Genomic DNA, 20,381 nt, shown 5'->3' with positions numbered 1-20,381 from the left:
CATTTTATGTATTGTTATAAAAGGCTGTATCATCCCACAGTCATAAGTATAACTTTCTTTTATAGTTGGTGTGTGTGTACAACTTTATCTGGATTTTTAAAAATGATATGAAGAAGAGTTAAATTTTATTTTTTCCAAATGTAATGCCAACTGCTGCGTACCATGAATATTCAAGTTTATTCTCTCCACAGTAATGTATACTACATTTTCATATATATATGCATCTGTTTCTGATTTCTTCATTCTTTCATTAGTGTATATGTTTTTTTCTCTGTCAGTAATGTATTGCTTTAATTATTACTGATTTGTTATATATTTTGAGGCCTGGTCCATTAGGTTCTACCTCATTGTTCTTCCTTTTCAAGACTGTCTTGACTATTAATGCAAGTTTTTCTTCCATATGAATTTTAGAGTAAGTTTGCAGTTTTCATGAAAAATTGCAGATCTTGCTCAGAAGTACATTGATCAGTTGGGGAAAAATGGACACCTTTACCCTGTTAAACATTTGGGATATCAGCTAAACATGACATGCAAAGCATATGCATTTTATCTCTGCTACTTCCTAGCATCATTTTGCTTGAATAAAAAAAATTGAAAGCAGTGATTTTGTTTTTTGCGTGACAAGAAACCTGGAGCTAGACTGCTGTTCTAGCCCAGTTAGCTTAGGACATCGAGAGAGGAACCTGCAGTCTCAGCCTGTTGACTCGCTGCACTGAAGGAGACTGCTCACCGGGGGGACCACGCGGCTAACTTTGTAGTTGACTTTATCAGTGCCTGCAATTATTCCAGCCTGAAGAATGTTTACGTTTTCAGTCCAAACTAATTTTCACAAAAGGAAAAGGTGGAGTCATTACAGACTTTTGGGGAGGAGTGACGTTTTGGTGAAATTTAAGTGTTACAGTATTTTGATTGTCTCTGTAAAACAAGGTTGCGTATAGATGGGTCAGCATGAAGTCTGGACTGAGACATGGACCAGAGAGTCCTGTTCCTTTGGTAACAAAGTTAGGAGAGAGATGTGGATGTGTTTCTTCTCTGAAGTTCAGCACGTTGGTTGTAAATCAAGGCTGCTTCTCTCAGTCAAAATAACACAGATCCTCCCGGCAAGAGTGGGGTGTTTCATTCTTAGTGATCTAATTTCAGACAGCAAAGTTTATGATAGATTATGATTTTAGAGAACAGAGTTTCTCAGAGAGAAAGAAAATAGTAGTCACTCAAAGAAGGGGTTGTTATGACATTTTATAGCTGCAGAGTGTCCTTGGGAAAAATATTGCTTCCTATTAATTTTGTAGCTGACTTTATTCGTGCCTGGTATTCAAGCCTGATAGATTCTTATTTTCTCAGTCCAAACGAATTTTTAATTTCTTACTGTACGGGGCCTGGCTGGTGGCTCTGTGATGTCATCAGGAACCTGAATTCCTTTTACCCTTCCACTCTAATAATTAATCTTACTATCATGAGCTTGTTACTATATGATGATAAAATGGTTAATCAACCTTCAGCATAATGTCTGCATTCTGCAAGAAGGGAGAAGTCAAGGGAGCATGTCCCATGGATGCCATTCAAGAATTTTCCCTGAAAGCCCCTGCCAGTGATTCAACTTGCATCTCATTGACCTGAACTGGGTCATGTGACTTCACTGTCCCTGCTGGGACTATGTGATAATTACATTTTTAAAGTTTCATATTGTTGCTCCTCAGTAAGACTGAGATTTTGTTAGTAAGGAAGTCGGAGAGAAAGACTATTAGGTGGGGAAATGGACAACACTACACTACACTACAACACTTTCCAAACTCGGATAAAATGATATTAAGGGAATAAGAAAAGCATAAACATACTGCAACAAAGAATATATGGGAAAAGAGGAGAGTAAATGTCAAGTCGATTTTTTAAAGTTGTAAAGCAGATGGGGAAGTGTTAACTTGACTTACTTGAGCAGAGGAAGTGAAAATCTAAATGCCTGCCAAGGGGGATGGCATCAAGAACCAAATCAGTTTGCCCCACAGAATCTTGGAAAGTGAACTGGAGGTTCTGTGGAAGATGGAAGTGAGATGTGAGCTGTAAACAGAGGGATTGGTTAAAAGCCAGTAAAAGGAGTAAATTTCAATTTAATACATGCTTCTATCTTGATTGATACCTTTCTATTTGTATCATGTTTATTTTATTCTTGAACTTCTTGAGGTCAATGCTTAGTATTTATATCTTTCTTGTTGTAAGCAAGATTATATTATCTGTGACTACTGGTATTTTTGTACTCATTCCTGCCATCTCATTTTGGTTTTGATTTATTATTTATTCTTGTTTGGTTTTTTTTACTAACCTTTTTTTTTTTCTTGATTTGACTAAACTTTTCCATTTTTTTGTTCTTTCATAGGTCAGAAGTAGGTACTTTGTTTCTATATTTCTAGTGGTTATTCATAAAAAAATTTTAATGGACTTAATTTTTTAATACCAAATGCATATTTAATCAGCCTCTATATCTTTTCCATGAACAAGTCAGGACCCTAGCAGGCTTTTCTTCATTTCTTCCTCCTCCTCACTCACTCCTCCCGTTCAGTGAGGACTTGATCTGGAATTACAATTGTATGTACATTACATCATTATAATTTACTATATAATTATATATATATGTTATATAATATATATATATTATATATATATGTTTTTATATATTTACATCAATATAATATAAATGAATTTTTTCAAATATGTTATATTTAGCTTAAAACCTTTTTTGGAAGTTTTTGCTTACTTCTTTGCTTTTTCTCTTTATTGTTCTTTTGTTGTTGTTGTTCTTTTTATTTTTTAATTTTATTTTGTTTTTTTGTTTTTTTTCCTAACATCTTTATTGGAGTATAATTGCTTTACAATGTTGTGTTAGTTTCTGCTGTATAACAAAGTGCATCAGCTATATATATACATATATCCCCATATCCCCTCCCTCTTGCATCTCCCTTCCACCCTCCCTATCCCACCCCTCTAGATGGTCACAAAGCACCGAGCTGATCTCCCTGTGCTATGTGGCTGCTTCCCACTAGCTACCTATTTTACGTTTGGTAGTGTATATATGTACATGCTACTCTCTCACTTTGTCCCAGCTTACCCTTCCCCCTCCCCGTGTCCTCAAGTCCATTCTCTACGTCTGTGTCTTTATTCCTGTCCTGCCCCTAGGTTCTTCAGAACCTTCTTTGTTTTTCTTTAGATTCCATATATATGTGTTAGCATACAGTATTTGTTTTTCTCTTTCTGATTTACTTCACTCTGTATGACAGACTCTAGGTCCATCCACCTCACTACAAATAACTCAATTTTGTTTCTTTTTATGGCAGAGTAATATTCCATTGTATATATGTGCCACATCTTCTTTATCCATTCATCTGTCGATGGACACTTAGGTTGCTTCCATGTCCTGGCTATTGTAAATAGAGCTGCAATGAACATTGTGGTACATGACTCTTTTTGAATTATGGTTTTCTCAGGGTATATGCCCAGTAGTGGGATTTCTGGGTCATATGGTAGTTCTGTTATTATACTCCATACTGTTGTCCATAGTGGCCGTATCAATTTACATTCCCACCAACAGTGCGAGAGGGTTCCCTTTTCTCCACACCCTCTCCAGCATTTATTGGTTGTAGATTTTTTGATGATAGCCATTCTGACCGGTGTGAGGTGAGACCTCATTGTGGTTTTGATTTGCATTTCTCTAATGATTAGTGATGTTGAGCATCCTTTCATGTGTTTGTTGTCAATCTGTATATCTTCTTTGGAGAAATGTCTATTTAGGTCTTCTGCCCATTTTTGGATTGGGTTGTTTGTTTTTTTGATATTGAGCTGCATGAGCTGCTTATATATTTTGGAGATTAATCCTTTGTCCGTTGCTTTGTTTGCAAATATTTTCTCCCACTCTGAGGGTTGTCTCTTTCATCTTGTTAATGGTTTCCTTTGCTGTGCAAAAGCTTTTAAGTTTCATTAGGTCCCACTTGTTTATTTTTGTTTTTATTTCCATTTCTCTAGGAGGTGGGTCAAAAAGAATCTTGCTGTGATTTATGTGATAGAGTGTTCTGTCTATGTTTTCCTCTAAGAGTTTTATAGTGTCTGGCCTTATATTTAGGTCTTTAATCCATTTTGAGTTTATTTTTGTGTTTGGTGTCAGGGAGTGTTCTAATTTCATTCTCTTACATGGAGCTGTCCAATTTTCCCAGCAACACTTATTGAAGAGGCTGTCTTTTCTCCATTGTATATTCTTGCCTCCTTAATCAAAAATAAGTTGACCATATGTGCATAGGTTTATCTCTGGGTTTTCTATCCTGTTCCATTGATCTATATTTCTGTTTTTGTGCCAGTACCATACTGTCTTGATTACTGTAGCTTTGTAGTATCGTCTGAAGTCAGGGAGTCTGATTCCTCCAGCTCCGTTTTTCTTTCTCAAGATTGCTTTGGCTATTCGGGGTCTTTTGTGTTTCCATACAAATTGTGAAATTTTTTGTTCTAGTTCTGTGAAAAATGCTATTGGTAATTTGATAGGGATTGCACTGAATCTGTAGATTTCTTTGGGTAGTATAGTCATTTTCACAGTGTCGATTCTTCCAATCCAAGAACATGGTATATGTCTCCATCTGTTTGTATCATCTTTAATTTCTTTCATCAGTATCTTATAGTTTTCTGCATACAGGTCTTTTGTCTCCTTAGGTAGGTTTATTCCTAGGTATTTTATTCTTTTTGTTGCAATGCTAAATGGGAGTGTTTCCTTAATTTCTCTTGCAGATTTTTCATCATTAGTGTATAGGAATGCAAGAGATTTCTGTGCATTAATTTTGTATTCTGCTACTTTACCAGATTCATTGATTAGCTCTAGTAGTTTTCTGGTAGCATCTTTAGGATTCTCTGTGTATAGTATCATGTCATCTGCAAACAGTGACAGTTTTACTTCTTCCTTTCCAATTTGGATTCCTTTTATTTCTTTTACTTCTCTTATTGCTGTGGCTAGGACTTCCAAAACTATGTTGAATAATAGTGGTGAGAGTGGGCAACCTTGTCTTGTTCCTGATTTTAGAGGAAATGGCTTCAGTTTTTCACCATTGGGAACGATGTTGGCTATGGGTTTCTCATATATGTCCTTTATTATGTTGAGGTAAGTTCCCTCTATGCCTACTTTCTGGAGAGTTTATCATAAATGAGTATTGAATTCTGTTGAAAGCTTTTTCTGCATCTATTGAGATGATCATATGGTTTTTATCCTTCAGTTTGTTAATATGGTGTATCACATTGATTGATTTGCATATATTGGAGAATCCTTGCATTCTTGGGATAAACCCCACTTGATCATGCAGTATGATCCTTTTAATGTCCTGTTGGATTCTGTTTGCTAGTATTTTGTTGAGGATTTTTGCATCTATGTTCTTCAGTGATATTGGCTTGTAGTTTTATTTTTTTGTGACATCTTTGTCTGGTTTTGGTATCGATGATGGTTGCCTTGTAGAATGAGTTTGGGGGTGGTCCTCCCTCTGCTATATTTTGGAAGAGTTTGAAAAGGATAGGTGTTAGCTCTTCTCTAAATGTTTGATAGAATTTGCTTGTGAAGCTCTCCGGTCCTGGGCTTTTGTTTGTTGGAAGATTTTTAATCACAGTTTCAATTACAGTGCTTGTGATTGGTCTGTTTATATTTTCTATTTCTTCCTGGTTCAGTCTCGGAAGGTTGTGCTTTTCTAAGTATTTGTCCATTTCCTCCAGATTGTCCATTTTGTTGGCATATAATTGCTTGTAGTAATCTCTCACGATCCTTTGTATTTCTGCAGTGTCAGTTGTTACTTCTCCTTTTTCGTTTCTAATTCTGTTGATTTGAGTCTTCTCCGTTTTTTCTTGATGAGTTGGCTAATGGTTTATCAATTTTGTTTATCTTCTCAAAGAACCATCTTTTAGTTTTATTGATCTTTGCTATTGTTTCCTTCATTTCTTTTTCAGTCATTTCTTATCTGATCTTTATAATTTCTTTCCTTCTGCTAACTTTGGGTTTTTTTTTCATCCTCTTTCTCTAATTGCTTTAGGTGTAAGTTTAGGTTGTGTATTTGAGATTTTTCTTGTTTCTCGAGGTAGGATTGTATTGCTATAAACTTCCCTCTTAGAACTGTTTTTGCTGCATCCCATAGGTTTTGGGTCGTCGTGTTTTCATTGTCATTTGTTTCTAGGTAGTTTTTGATTTCCTCTTTGATTTCTTCAGTGATCTCTTGGTTATTTAGTAGCACACTGTTTAGCCTCCATGAGTTTGTAGTTTTTACAGTTTTTTTTCCTATAATTGATATCTAGTCTCATAGCGTTGTGGTCGGAAAAGATACTTGATACTATTTCAATTTTCTTAAATTTACCAAGGCTTGATTTGTGACCCAAGATATGGTCTATCCTGGAGTATGTTCCATGAGCACGTGAGAAGAAAGTGTATTCTGTTGTTTTTGGATGGAATGTCCTATACGTATCAATTAAGTCCGTCTTGTTTAATTTGTCATTTAAAGCTTGTGTTTCCTTTTTTATTTTCATTTTGGGTGATATGTCCATTGGTGAAAGTGGGGTGTTAAAGTCCCCTACTATGATTGTGTTACTGTTGATTTCCCCTTTTATGCCTGTTAGCGTTTGCATTATGTATTGAGGTGTTCCTATGTTGGGTGCATAAATATTTACAATTGTTATATCTTCTTCTTGGATTGATCCCTTGATCATTGTGTAGTGTCCTTCTTCGTCTCTTGTAATAGTCTTTATTTTAAAGTCTATTTTGTCTGATATGAGAATTGCTACTCCAGCTTTCTTTTGATTTCCATTTGCATGGAATATCTTTTTCCATCCCCTCACTTTCAGTCTGTATGTGTTCCTAGGTCTGAAGTGGGTCTCTTGTGGACAGCATATATACGGGTCTTGTTTCTGTATCCATTCAGCCAGTCTAGGTGTTTGGGTGGAGCATTTAATCCACTTACATTTAAGGTAATTATCGATATGTATGTTCCTATTACCATCTTCTTAATTGTTTTGGGTTTGTTACTGTAGGTCTTTTCCTTCTCTTGTGTTTCCTGCCTAGAGAAGTTCCTTTAGCATTTGTTGTAAAGCTGGTTTGGTGGTGGTGAATTCTCTTAGCTTTTGCTTGTCTGTAAAGGTTTTAATTTCTCCGTCGAATCTGAATGAGATCCTTGCTGGGTAGAGCAGTCTTGGTTGTAGGTTTTTCCCTTTCATTACTTTAAATATGTTCTGCCACTCCCTTCTGGCTTGCAGAGTTTCTGCTGAAAGATCAGCTGTTAACCTTATGGGATTCCCTTGTATGTTGTTTGTTGCTTTTCCCTTGCTGCTCTCAATATTTCTTTCTTTGTATTTAACTTTTGATAGTTTGATTAATATGTGTCTTGGCGTGTGTCTCCTTGGATTTATCCTGTTTGGGACTGTGTGTGCTTCCTGGACTTGACTGACTATTTCCTTTATCATGTTAGGGAAGTTTTCAACTATAATCTCTTCAAATATTTGCTCAGACCCTTTCTTTTTCTCTTCTTCTTCTGAGACCCCTATAATTCGAATGTTGGTTCATTTAATATTGTCCCAGGGGTCTCTGAGACTGTCCTCAATTCTTTTCATTCCTTTTTCTTTATTCTGCTCTGTGATAGTTATTTCTACTATTTTATCTTCCAGGTCACTTATCTGTTCTTCTGCCTCAGTTATTTTGCTATTGATTCCTTCTAGAGAATTTTTAATTTCATTTATTGTGTTGTTTGTTGATTTTTGTTTGCTCTTTAGTTTTTCTAGGTCCTTGTTAAACGTTTCGTGTATTTTCTCCATTCTATTTCCAAGTTTTCGGATCATCTTTACTATCATTACTCTGAATTCTTTTTCAGGTATACTGCCTATTTCCTCTTCATTTGGTCTGGTGGGTTTTTAACATTGCTCCTTCATCTGCTGCATATTTCTCTGTCTTCTCATTTTGCTTAACTTACTGTGTTTGGGGTCTCCTTTTTGCAGGCTGCAGGTTCGTAGTTCCCATTGTTTTTGGTGTCTGTCCCCAGTGGGTAAGGTTGGTTCAGTGGCTTGTGTAGGCTTCCTGGTTGGGGGGACTGGTGCTTGTGTTCTGGTGGGTGGGGCTGGATCTTGTCTTTCTGGTGGGTAGGACCGCGTCCAGTGGTGTATTTTGTGGTGTCTATGGACTTAGTATGATTTCAGGCAGCCTCTCTGCTAATGGGTGGGGTTGTGTTTCTGTCTTTCTAGTTGTTTGGCATGGGGTGTCCAGCACTGGAGCTTGCTGGCTGTTGGGTGGAGCTGGGTCTTAGTGTTGACACGGAGATCTCTGGGAGAGCTCTAGCCGATTGATATTATGTGCCGCCAGGAGGTCTCTGGTGGTCCAATATCCTGAACTTGGCTCTCCCACCTCAGAGGCTCAGGCCTGACACCAGACTGGAGCACCAAGACCCTGTCAGCTACATGGCTCAGAAGAAAAGGGAGAAAAAAAGAAAGAAAGAAAAAATAAATAAATAAAAATTTAAAAAAGAAAATTATTAAAATAAAAAATAAAAAAGTAATAATAAAAGAAAAAAAAAAGAAGAGAGCAACCAAACCAATAAACAAATCTACCGTTGATAACAAGCACTAAAAACTATACTAAGATAAACGTAAAAATCAGAAACAAGTCAGTTGCAGACAGCAAACCCCAAGTCTGTAGTTGCTCCCAAAGTCCACCACCTCAATTTGGGATTATTCGTTGTCTATTAAGGTATTCCACAGATGCAGGTACATCAAGTTGACTGTGGAGATTTAATCCGCTGCTCCTGAGGCTGCTGGGAGAAATTTCCCTTTCTCTTCTTTGTTCGCACAGCTCCTGGGGTTCACCTTTGGATTTGGCCCCGCCTCTGTGTGTAGGTCACCTGAGGGCATCTGTTCCCTCCCAGACAGGAGGGGGTTAAAGCAGCGGCTGATTAGGGGGCTCTGGCTTACTCATGCCTGGGGGAGGGAGGGGTACGTTAGTTATAATTGGAATGCAGGGCGAGCCTGTGGCGGCAGAGGCCGGTGTGACGTTGCAACAGCCTGAGGCACGCTGTGTGTTCTCCCAGGGAAGTTGTCCCTGGATCACGGGACCCTGGCAGTGGCAGGCAGTGGCGGACTGCACAGGCTCCCGGGGGAGTGTGGATAGTGACCTGTGCTCGCACACAGGCTTCTTGGTGGCTGCAGCAGCATTGTTAGCATTTCATGCCCATCTCTGGTGTCCAAGCTGATAGCTGCGGCTTCCGCCCATCTCTGGAGCTCGTTTAGGTGGTGCTCTGAATCCCCTCTCCTCGTGCACCCCGAAACAATGGTCTCTTGCCTCTTAGGCAATTCCAGACATTTTCCTGGACTCCTTCCCGGCTAGCTGTGGTGTGCTAACCCCTTCAGGCTGTGTTCACACAGCCAACCCCAGTCCTCTCCCTGGGATCTGACCTCCAAAGCCCGAGCCTCAGCTCCCAGCCCCCGCCCACCCCGGCGGGTGAGCAGACAAGCCTCTCAGGCTGGTGAGTGCTGGTCGGCACCGATCCTCTGTGCGGGAATCTTTCCGCTTTGCCCTCTGCACCCCTGTTGCTGCGCTCTCCTCCATGGCTCTGAAGCTTCCCCCCTCCGCCACCCGCAGTCTCCACCCGCGAAGGGGCTTCCTAGTGTGTGGAAACCTTTCCTCCTTCACAGCTCCCTCCCAGAGGTGCAGGTCCCATCCCTATTCTTTTGTCTCCATTCTTTCTTTTTTCTTTTGCCCTACCCTGGTGCATGGGGAGTTTCTTGCCTTTTGGGAAGTCTGAGGTCTGCCAGTGTTCAGTAGGTGTTCTGTAGGAGTTGTCCCACGTGTAGATGTATTTTTGATGTATTTGTGGGGAGGAAGGTGATCTCCACATCTTACTCCTCTGCTATCTTGAAGGTCTCCCCCTCTTTATTGTTCTTGTTGGAAGATATTCTCTAGTAATTATTTCAGATATTACGCATGGGAGGTGAACCATCTAAGTCCTATTGAATGAACCTCATTTTGGGTTTTAGTCTGAGTGGGTGTAGAAGGTTAGATTCAAACTTATTTTCAAAATTATTTTATTCTATATCTTTGAAGATGTTTTTGATTAAAAGTCTGATGTCAATGGGATTCTCAGTTCTTTGTTTCCTCTTTCTGGAAGCTTTTTAGGATTTTGACTTAATCCTTAGTAATCTTACTGTGATGTGCTTGAGACTTGGCGATGGATCCTTTCTGTCTGAGAGCTTATGTCTTTAGTTTGGGGAAATGCTCTTCTATTATATTTTGAGCAATTTCTCTAATCCAACTTTCTTCATTCTGTCTGGAACTTGTATCAGACATATTTTGGAATGTCTACATTTATCTTCCATGTCTCTTAATATTCCTCTATTCTTTCTAATTTTTACGACCTTTCACCCTGCATTCTAAAAGATTTTCTTGTCTAAGTTTCTTGCTTACTAATTCCCTCTTAGACTCTGCACATTCTGTAGATCAGCAGAATAGATTACTAGTTATTGGCTGATACCTATTCTTCCCATTGTAGTAAAGCTTAAGCTGGGCATGAGGCTGCAACACTGAAAGCTACATTTTACAACCTCTTTTGTATGTTGGTGAGGCCAAGGAACTAAGGCCTGGAAAAAAGGAATGTGAGGGGAAATGATGTGTGCCCCTTCTGGATATTGCTCTTAAAGCGGCTGGGTTGCAATTCTGTTGTCTTTTCCCCCATCCTACTGACTAGAAGATGATGATAAGTGGATCAGCCACTAGGAAACACAAGTAGGAAGCCATTTGTAATACAGCACAGAGCTTCCTACTAGCCCTAAGCTGCTTGCCAATCCCTGGGCCAGTCCCTGGAGTGTCATGCAAGAAGGGAAAAACTAAGTTGTTTAAACAACTGTGTTTTAATATCCTTAATGAGTTTAACAAGTTTAATAGCCCCCAAGATAAACACATTGTACTGATTTTTTTAAAATTTCAACAATAAAAATGTTGTCACAGTCTTTTGTTGCTCCTTTTGTACTGATTCAACAGTCTTTCCTTTCTCTCTGAAAATGTTAACTCTATCTAGTCTGGTCTTGTTTTTTCTTTTGCTTTGTTTTGTTTTACTCTAAAAGAGTGGTTCTAAAACTTTGGCATGCAGCAGAACATCTGGAAAACTTGTAAATATACAGAATCCATGCCCACCCCAGAATTTCTGATTCATTAACTCTGGGGTGGGCCTGAGAATCTGCATTTCTAACAATTTTCCAGATGCTGCTGCTGCTGGTGGTCTGGCCACCATACTTTGAGAACCTCTGTTCTAGTAATTCTCTTTCACACAAATGTAAATTCTTCTACATTGAATGAGAAACCTTTTATTCTGTTGGCTGTTCTCAAATCTTTGGTTACTCTTGGGTGTGTACTCAAGAGTATTTGAAATTCCTGATGTGCAAAGTGCTACAACGTATTTGTTTACTGTAGCCTTACCTCAGTGGCTTTCGGGGATGCGCAAGGCTTGATTCTGGGAGGCAGCTAGTTTTCTGGAGAGGGGGCTTCTATTCATTCTGGGTGTCACCAGCTTTCTGGGACACTAGCCACTCTTGCCTAGAGGCAGATACCTCTGATGCTCTTTACCTAAATTGTTTTAGAGGACCCTGTCCCTTTTGCATTTTTCAAGCAGTCACCTTGTTAGTTGCCCTCAGACCCCTTCTGCTCACAGGATCCACCAGTTTGGGGGCTGAAACATCTTAGAGACACTTCTTTGTTTTCTAGCTTGCCTCTCCAGTGCGTGATTAGGCTGTAGATTCCTTCAAATTCCACCCCTGCTCTGTGGGGGGTTTTCCGGTGTGGACCGGAAAACCTGAGACAAATTTTAAAAGAGCTATAACACTAATTCCTTCTCCAATTTATTCCACGTGCCTCCTTTCCTGAAGGGAATTCTTTAAAGTTTCTGTTCTGTTGGAAGACTCCTCCAGTATGATCCAATATCTTTATTGATTTCTGCTTCTATAATTTTTCTGTAGTCATCAGGGGTTAGGATGAGGGGAAGGGACGTGTCAGCATATTCTCTACCCTCAAACTTGATCTAGCCTCTCTATATTTTACTTTTTTAAAATGAGTTTACTAAATAAAAACAAAAAAATCTCTCAGTTATATCACAAGCTTTTTGTGACTCTAGTACTGTATTATATACCTTCAGACATATATATTTTTCTCACAATTTAATACGTGTTTGCTTTGGTGGTTTCCACATATAACCTACCCACTGTGTGGTTAGTAAATACCATTTTTTAAAAGATATGAGCCTATGCTAATGACAATTAAGAAAAAGTAGATAACGATACATAGTATTCATAAAAATAATAGTATTTATTGAGGACTTGTGGTGTACCAGGCTTGAGGTAAGCACTTTATATGCATAGTATTATTATCACTATTTTGCACCTGAGGGTACTAAAGCACAGAGATGGCAAGTAACTTACCCCAAATTAACTAACTAGTGAGTAGCAGAGGGAAGATTTAAACTAAGCGGTACTCCAGACCCTGTGCCCTTAACTTCATACTAACTGCCTCCTGTGAAGGTATCCTTGCTACTAGATTTCAAAGTCACATAGCTGATGTGCATTATCCATGACCTTTCTGTTATAATGTATGTGAGAATACATGGCATAGAGCTGAAACTAGACTCTCAGTATTTTTTAGTACTTATTGAATTGGAATAGAAATAGTCATTGTTGCCTTTCATTGTGTAATAAGGTTGACCATATTTTATTTCCTTTAAGTATAGGTAATTGTGATACAGACTTACTACAGACGATGGCATGCTAAAGTTGTCGTAGACAGTTTAAAAAGACAGAAAATGTTAAGGTTGCAGTGGGAAGCACAGGAAGAACTAAGGAAGATAAGAGAAAAAGAAGAGTGGATGAAATTGGATTATTACCGGAGGCATAATCCTCAAACAAAGGAAGATTTTGAACTTCTTTACAATGCACTAGAACGTAAGTTTGAACTAGGCTTTGCATAAAATATTAATTTTATAATTTTTCATTAGTAGGAAAAACAGGTTTACTAAAGACAAAAGGGAGACCTTATTATTTTAGGAAGATGTCTGGGGTATCTGGACTAGAGAATTTTAAAAGATGAATAATGTCTTACATTTGGGACAGGAATTAAGGCTGGAGTGAAATTGGAAATGCTTTTATATTAACAATGGATGAATAAAATGTGACCACAGCTCTGTGAATTATTCAGTTTTAGTATGTTATCTCATTTGCTCCTCATCCCTATGAGATAAAAAGAGAAAGTATTGTCCAGTCTGTTTCTCTGATGGTCTTGGGAATTTGTGAACTCAGAGTTGAACTGTCTTGAACCCCTCAGTCCAGCATTCTGTCTCTGATTCTGCTCTTTTCAGGAGATACCTTTTTATTCCCCTCTACTAATGATTATAAATATATATATATATGTATATGTATATATATTCTCTACACATTTGATTTTATGGCTTGTTTCTTCCATAGGATGTGTGCTAGTCATTGACACAGTTAAAAACTTCCGTTACTTGAACAAGCCAATCACTCCCTACTTTGGGCAGTATATACACTGTTCTTCTTGAAGCTTTTCCCCAATACCCACCCTCTAATCTCAGCTTAAATATCACCTACTCACAGGCTTTTGTGACTGACAGTGCAACTTGGACATCCTATTATCATCTTATGGTTCTCACTGCACACCAACTTTTCATTTATAACACCACAATACGTTTCTTTTTTTTAACATTAATTTCACTACTGGACTGTAAGCTCCGTAAGTGAATGACTCATTTATTTTTTGGATGATCTCTTTTTCTGTGCTTAGCGCACATGCCCAACAAATACTGGTGGAGTGAATAAGTGAGTGAACGAAGGGAAACCCAGGGATGTAGCCATGCAACTGTCTCTAGCTTCTGCTTTCCCAAGAGTACCTCTAAAGTGGGAGTAACCAGAACAGAAGAGTTATTTGTTACCTTAGATACCGGAAAGTGAAGTTGGGCTCTTGTGATGACATAGAAGAATTAAAACAATTAAAAGTAGCCTCAGTTTTTTTTTTTAGTTGAATATGGACTTTTTATCCAAAGCAATAATAGTCTTTGACTTCTCTATGATTATTCATAATATTAACTTCAAGTAAATTTTCTTACTATAACGTTGTTTCTCTATATACTATTTATTTGTGGAGGTTACTACGTGCTCTGTTACTCAGGTCATCCTTTCCTCTCTAATCGAATACAATTTTAGGTGTCAGATATCAGGTCTATTTAAATAGCTATATGATAATATGCTATTTACTGAAGATGAAACACTAGGTCTAACAAGCAATAGTAATACATCTATCTCTTTGATAAATGGAAGAAAATGAAAATGAAATTTCTTACATAAAAGAGACATCTCTTAGTTTTCTTCCAGGCCTAAAATTCTAAATTAGAACTCTAAGAATAATTTAAAGTTCTGTTCTGTTGTAGTTAAAATTCTGGTTCACAAGCTCAGTAATTTACATAGCTCTTCTATTTACTATAGTTTTCGTTCCATATTCTTTACTCCAGTGTTTGAAACTGTTGCCCTCTTGGGGCTTATAGTGACAATTGCATAGTTTGAATTACAACTCCTAATAACAAAAGTTTAACTTTTCCTCCAGGTAACCTGTTCCTTAGTAATAAAAGCAAAATGATATCAGTTTAGGAAAATGAATTTAACTATATAAGATAATATGCTGTATCAAAGACAAGACTATCTCTGGGCAACAGTGTGTTTTTTTTGTTGTTTTTTTTTAATTTTATTTATGGCTGTGTTGGGTCTTCGTTTCTGTGCAAGGGCTTTTTCTAGTTGTGGCAAGCGGGGGCCACTCTTCATCGTGGTGCGCGGGCCTCTCACTATCGCGGCCTCTCTTGTTGCGGAGCACAGGCTCCAGACGCGCAGGCTCAGTAATTGTGGCTCACGGGCCCAGTTGCTCCGCGGCATGTGGGATCTTCCCAGATCAGGGCTCGAACCCGTGTCCCCTGCATTGGCAGGCAGATTCTCAACCACTGCGCCACCAGGGAAGCCCCAGTGCTTGATTTTTATGTCTTCTTCCTCTTCTTTTTTTTTTCTTATAGCAGTATGTTGAGGGCAACTTCTTTCCTTGATCTGACTGGTCACTCTTATCTCAGACTCGGTGTAGGAGTCATTATCTTCAGGAAACCTCTCTTAGCAGCATGGATTAGGCTTAGCACCTCTTTTCCTTGCCCCATTATTCTCTGTGCATACCATTCTCTTAACTGTCCATGTCTGTACCTAGGGCACCAGATAGGACCTTGTTCATTATGTCTAATAAATCTTTGTTGAATTGAACCTTCTACCCTTTGTCTTGTTTTAACTTGTGGAAATGGTGTTTTCTGACTCTTCTCTAATTATTACCTCTTGATCTCAAGGTCCCTTGACTCCTAGCTTCTGGAGACTCCCTGGCCCCAGTCCTTTGACAGATCTGGCCCTGGGCTTTCAGTCTGAATCTTTCTTGGTTTTTTTTCCATTCAGGCTTCCAGTCTGTGATAAGAATTTTAAAAAGCAGATGCGTATAAACTGCCAGTGACAGACAAAATATTGTATGTTCTGCTGTTTCTTGTTTGGAAATAGCAAGTTTATCAGATCTCAGAAATTTTAGAATGTGTATGGACTTTATATTTTAGTACTATCCTTTCATTTTATAGTTGAACTTCAGACCCTGGAAATTAGGTAATTTGTTCAAGAATGTAAGTTAAGGTTATAAGATAAATGTATTCTTTGAAAGGAACCGGTTGCTTTCATATCTTTTTCTTTAAAAATATTGGAGGTTATTGACATCTGTTATGGGCTGAATTATGTTCCCTCCAAATTCAAATGTTGAAGTTCTAACGTCCAGTACCTCAGAATGTGACTGTATTTGGAGATAGGGCCTTTAAAGAATTAATGAAGAAAAAGTGAGGTCATATGGGACCCTGGTCCAGTATGACTGGTATCCTTATAAGAAGAGGAGATTAGGACACAGACATGCACAGAGAGAAGGTCATGTGAAGACAGTGGAGGAAGGTGGCCCTTTACAAGCCCAGGAGAGAGGCCCTCAGGAGAAACTAATCCTGCCATCACCTTGATCTTGAACTTCCATCCTTCAGAACTGTGAGGAAATAAATTTCTGTTATTTAAGCCTCCCAGTCTGTGGTACTTTGCAATGACAGCCCTAGCAAACTAATGCAGGATTCCAATTTTTTTTGTTTGCTTTTATTATCATTCCCAGGGAGCATATATTTTATGAAAGCAGGAAGAATCTCTCATTTTTCTCAGTGTCTTCTCTGTATAGTTCTGGAAACTGTCAAATCAGTTATAAAATCAGTTTTATATAGCTGTTCCTGGTCCCTGTGTTTTTCTATTCCTTATTAGTCGTGGGTCATGGTATTTTTCTGAGGCCAGCCATGTTCTATCCTTTACTATAGATTTACAGGGAGTTTGTTCATCTAATGGAGAATTTTATTGGAATTAAGGTCCATTATTTTCATATTTCTAATTAGCTTCATTGGGTTGTTTCCTTTTTAAAAGTCATACTAATAATTTAAGCAAAATACAAAATCTGAATATATATGGATATAAATGTATTTGAATACACATATGTATAGCTCCAGATTCACCCAGGACTTAAGGATTAATCTAGCAGATCAGTATATTGCTTTTTGAGGTTGGCAGAATAGCTTAAATATCCTAGTGGCCTAAATTTATTACTGGTCCCAAAGGTTTCTAATGTAAAACTGGGAAGTAAAATACGCCTACTAATATCATTCAGTTTTTATTTGCTTTCTGGGGACATCCATATAATCCCATGAGGTAAATATTCTCAGTTATTATTTCCACAAGCAAGCAATCTTCCTCTTTATTCATATACTGCCTTTTAGTATATGGACATTGTCAAATTTTTAAAGTTTTTTGGTTGGTAAAACTACTCTTAAATGATAAGCTCATCAATCATGGATTTTCTGGACTTTCATAACATAATTTAGCACTTAAATTTACAACCCTTTTGCTGAACACAATTTAGCTTTTAAATTTACAAATCCTCTTTTCGAATAGACCAAACTGTACAGTATCTGAATAATGTATTCCTGGTAAGAGACAGAATGGGATTCTTATAAAGAACACAAGTGACAAGTCCTTGACCTGATCAGGATGATTTCAAATTGAAATTTGAGAGGAGGAAGAAATAATATGTTAAAATTATAAAACTAGATATCATGAAAGGCAGTGATTATAACAGAGGAGGGCCAGAAACAACACTTATGACTTAAGATATTTACCTTTCGATGCAGGGACCCGTATTAAAGTAAACTTGAAATTTTAATAGAAGAAGGAAAATATAATTTCTAATTATATAAATTATATATAAATGTAATATATTCTGAAATATCCCTGCAACACGATGAGAGAGTAATCATGCCTGGAATATAACAACAGAAGAGTACATTTTACTTGATTGAATCATATCTAATAGAAGATAAGAGGAAGTAATCTTATGTCAAGAGTTGATTTACCCAAAGGAAGTCTTTAAAACTAATGGTGAAAAATGTCAGGCTTTTGGGTAAAGATAAATGTAATGACAAGCAAAAATTCTGTCCCAGTGGAAGGATTTTACAGTCTATCCAACTAGGGAGAGTCAGAGACACATTCGCTCCTTCAAGAAGGCATTATGTCTTTCTCACTTTTGTGTGTACCATCAAACCTTATAGAGTTCTTTCCGATAATAATTGCTCAAAAATTGCAGTTGAGTATTTTGAATTGGCAAAGAAATGACAGGATTTTGACAAGTATTGATATAATAACCATATCAGGGAACTAGGTTTTTTGAAGTTCAGATAAAAAATAGGCTTGATTCTATGGCCAGAGTGTAGTTCATGAGACTCTGAAGCGTCATCATTCTGACAATAAAGTAATAAACCATCTCTACATAAAAGGAAAGAATTACATGGCTAATTAAGTAAATATGGCTTTCCAGTAGTAAAGCACCTAATCAGTTCACATTGAAAAGAATTGTGATGAATGTCAAAGACTAGAGTGACTATGGAATATTTATTCAGAATAAAGAACAGTAGGTCACTGTTTCTACTTTTGTTTTGCTTCCATGTTCTGTGAAGAACAGAAAACAAATATGGCTCAAATGAGTTCAGGTTCACAGTCCAAATGTATGTCCCAGAGGATCAAAGCCATACGGTTATCTTTCAGTAATCATGGAGAATGGGAGGTGTGCCCAGAAGACATGACCTTCCAGAGAAGGCTTGTGATTAACTGTCACATACATTACAGATTTTTATAACTCTGCCCAGCTCCCTGCCCCAATACACACTTTTCAGGTGCCTGATTTAAATTTGAGGCTTACTTATGTAAAATTCCCCCAAATTGACCTTACTGCAATTTTTGTTTCATCCTATGCATTTTGATATGTAGTGCTTTTTTTTTTCTTTCCTTAATTGTTGACACTCATACCTTTTACTTCTTATTTGATTAAAATGTTATTTTTGATAGTATTTCTTACATTTCCAAGCAGATGGGAATATATTTCTTTTTTAAACTTTTGTTATTAATTGTAGTTGAATTGTACTGTGTCAAAAAATGCAGTTTTCGACATTTCTGATTTGGGGGATTTATGTTTTCTTCCATTCCTACTCCTAGAATTTATATAAATTTATATAAATGCTTCATAGAACTTTGAAAATAAGATATATTTTCAGACTTTGGTGTTCAGAGCTTGATGTATATTAATTAATTTTAAATTTGTTAATCATACTGTGTCAGATATTTTTTGTTTTTAATTCTTCTTTTACTTGACTGTCATAGATTAACTCATTTGTATTTTATTTATGTTTATATAATATAAAATATACTCACCACAGTAGTGTTTATAACTGATAGAAGTTTTGCTTTTTATAGCTTGATGGGATGTGATTTTCAGTATAAATATTCATGAGAGTCATACCTTTCATCATAAAATTATCTTCTACCCCAAGGGATGAATTTTGAGTGTTTTCCCCCCTATTTTCAATATATTAATATTGCTGTGTCTGTCTTTTTGTTGTTCATATTTACCATCCTTTTATGTTTAACCTTAGTCTTTGGCATCACTTTGTGCCTTCCAAAAACATCATGTCATTGAATTTTTAAAAAACCATAATATTTTATTTTCAGTCAAAAAATCGAACCATTTCATATTTTTCAATATAACGATTATGCCTGATTTTGCTTCTCTCATCTTGCTTTATGCTTTTTATTTCTAATTTTTTTGTCTTTTTCTGCACAAACATTTATGATTGTTACTCTTTTCTGCAATGATCTGAAATGTAAGCATTCTTTTTTTATTCCTTCTTAAAGTTTTTCAAAGACGTTCTTAAAACAGGTAAACTATCAAATGGATTCATAGCCTACCCTTTTCTCTAGTTCTGATTCCCGAGTTAAGGTTTACTACCTTCTGCTTGAGGGTCCACTTTCTGAGATGAGACAACAGCAGTTTGGGGGACGACATTTGTGCCTCCTTGAGTTCCATTCGAATCTGCACTGTGTCTTACGGAAATTGCGCTAAGATTTCTACCACATGGATCACACCTCTCTCTGATTTCCCAGTACTGCTTCTGGTCTCTCCCTCTCCTCCCCCATTTCATGTTTCCTGTATCATTTCTAGAAGAACTTAGGAGAGAGGAGTTGGAGTTAACAGCCTGTATATAAACCTCCATCTTGTCAGAAATTTGGTATGCCATATATTAAAGAGGAACTAGGCCTGGATAGGACATGAAATTATGTCAAATAATATGCAATTTAAGAAAGGGAAGTGTTTTTGTCTGGAAAAGAGAAAACCTAAGTAGACTATGACAGCTGTCTTCGATGCCATGTGGTGCAAAGAGTAGACTGACTGTTTAGCCTCACAGGCTAGGACCAGGACCAGGGTGAGCAAATTAAACCTGTCCAAGCTGCTGGGAAGAGGATGCTGTCTTAGATGGGGAGGGGTGTTGAACTGTTTAATTTCTAAGGTTCTTTCCAACACTATTTTTCCTTTAATGTAAATAAGTTTGACATTTTGAAATATGGGATATAAAACAGTTTTCTTCCCCAAATTTAACATGTATAAGAATTGAATGGAACACTTGTTAAAATAAACATATCCTGAGCCCAGACATTTTGATTTATTTAAGTTTGGGGTAGGATCTGGTACTCTGTATTTTCTGAGGTTAATTTTGAGAATATGGTGTAATCTTTAGGTAAAGTGAGTTTATAAAAGTACTATTCTTTGGCATTTTATGGTTTGGTTTTAGGATGTATTTCATGCAACACATTCTATTTTTAATTTTTATTTTATATTGGAGTAGAGTTGATTTACAATGTTGTGTTAGCTTCAGGTGTAC

General features: G+C 37.3%; 2 protein-coding genes across 12 annotated transcripts in view; both read left to right on the top strand.

Annotated features, from left to right (window-relative positions):
• The window catches only part of IQUB (IQ motif and ubiquitin domain containing), a 150,013-nt gene that overhangs the window by 20,912 nt on the left and 108,720 nt on the right, over positions 1 to 20,381 (top strand). For all 11 annotated transcript variants that reach the window (XR_014246917.1, XM_082400026.1, XM_082400020.1 and 8 more), the window contains one exon: positions 12,750 to 12,960. Coding sequence is in view for 10 of the 11 variants with exons in the window: in XM_082400026.1 (XP_082256152.1) it covers positions 12,750 to 12,960 (211 nt within the window). In the remaining variant the exon portion in view is untranslated. The remainder of the gene's footprint in view (positions 1 to 12,749; positions 12,961 to 20,381) is intronic.
• SLC13A1 (solute carrier family 13 member 1) overlaps positions 3,596 to 20,381 on the top strand; it is a 319,118-nt gene continuing 302,332 nt past the window's right edge. Inside the window, exon 1 of the mRNA XM_082400077.1 lies at positions 3,596 to 3,871. The gene's annotated coding sequence lies outside the window, so the exon portion shown is untranslated. The remainder of the gene's footprint in view (positions 3,872 to 20,381) is intronic.

This window comes from Balaenoptera borealis (genome assembly GCF_965194805.1).
Source record: "Balaenoptera borealis genome assembly, chromosome: 7".
Lineage (NCBI taxonomy): Eukaryota > Metazoa > Chordata > Mammalia > Artiodactyla > Balaenopteridae > Balaenoptera > Balaenoptera borealis.
The sequence above is the reverse complement of the archived record's forward strand: the minus strand, read 5'-3'. Positions and strand labels throughout refer to the sequence as shown.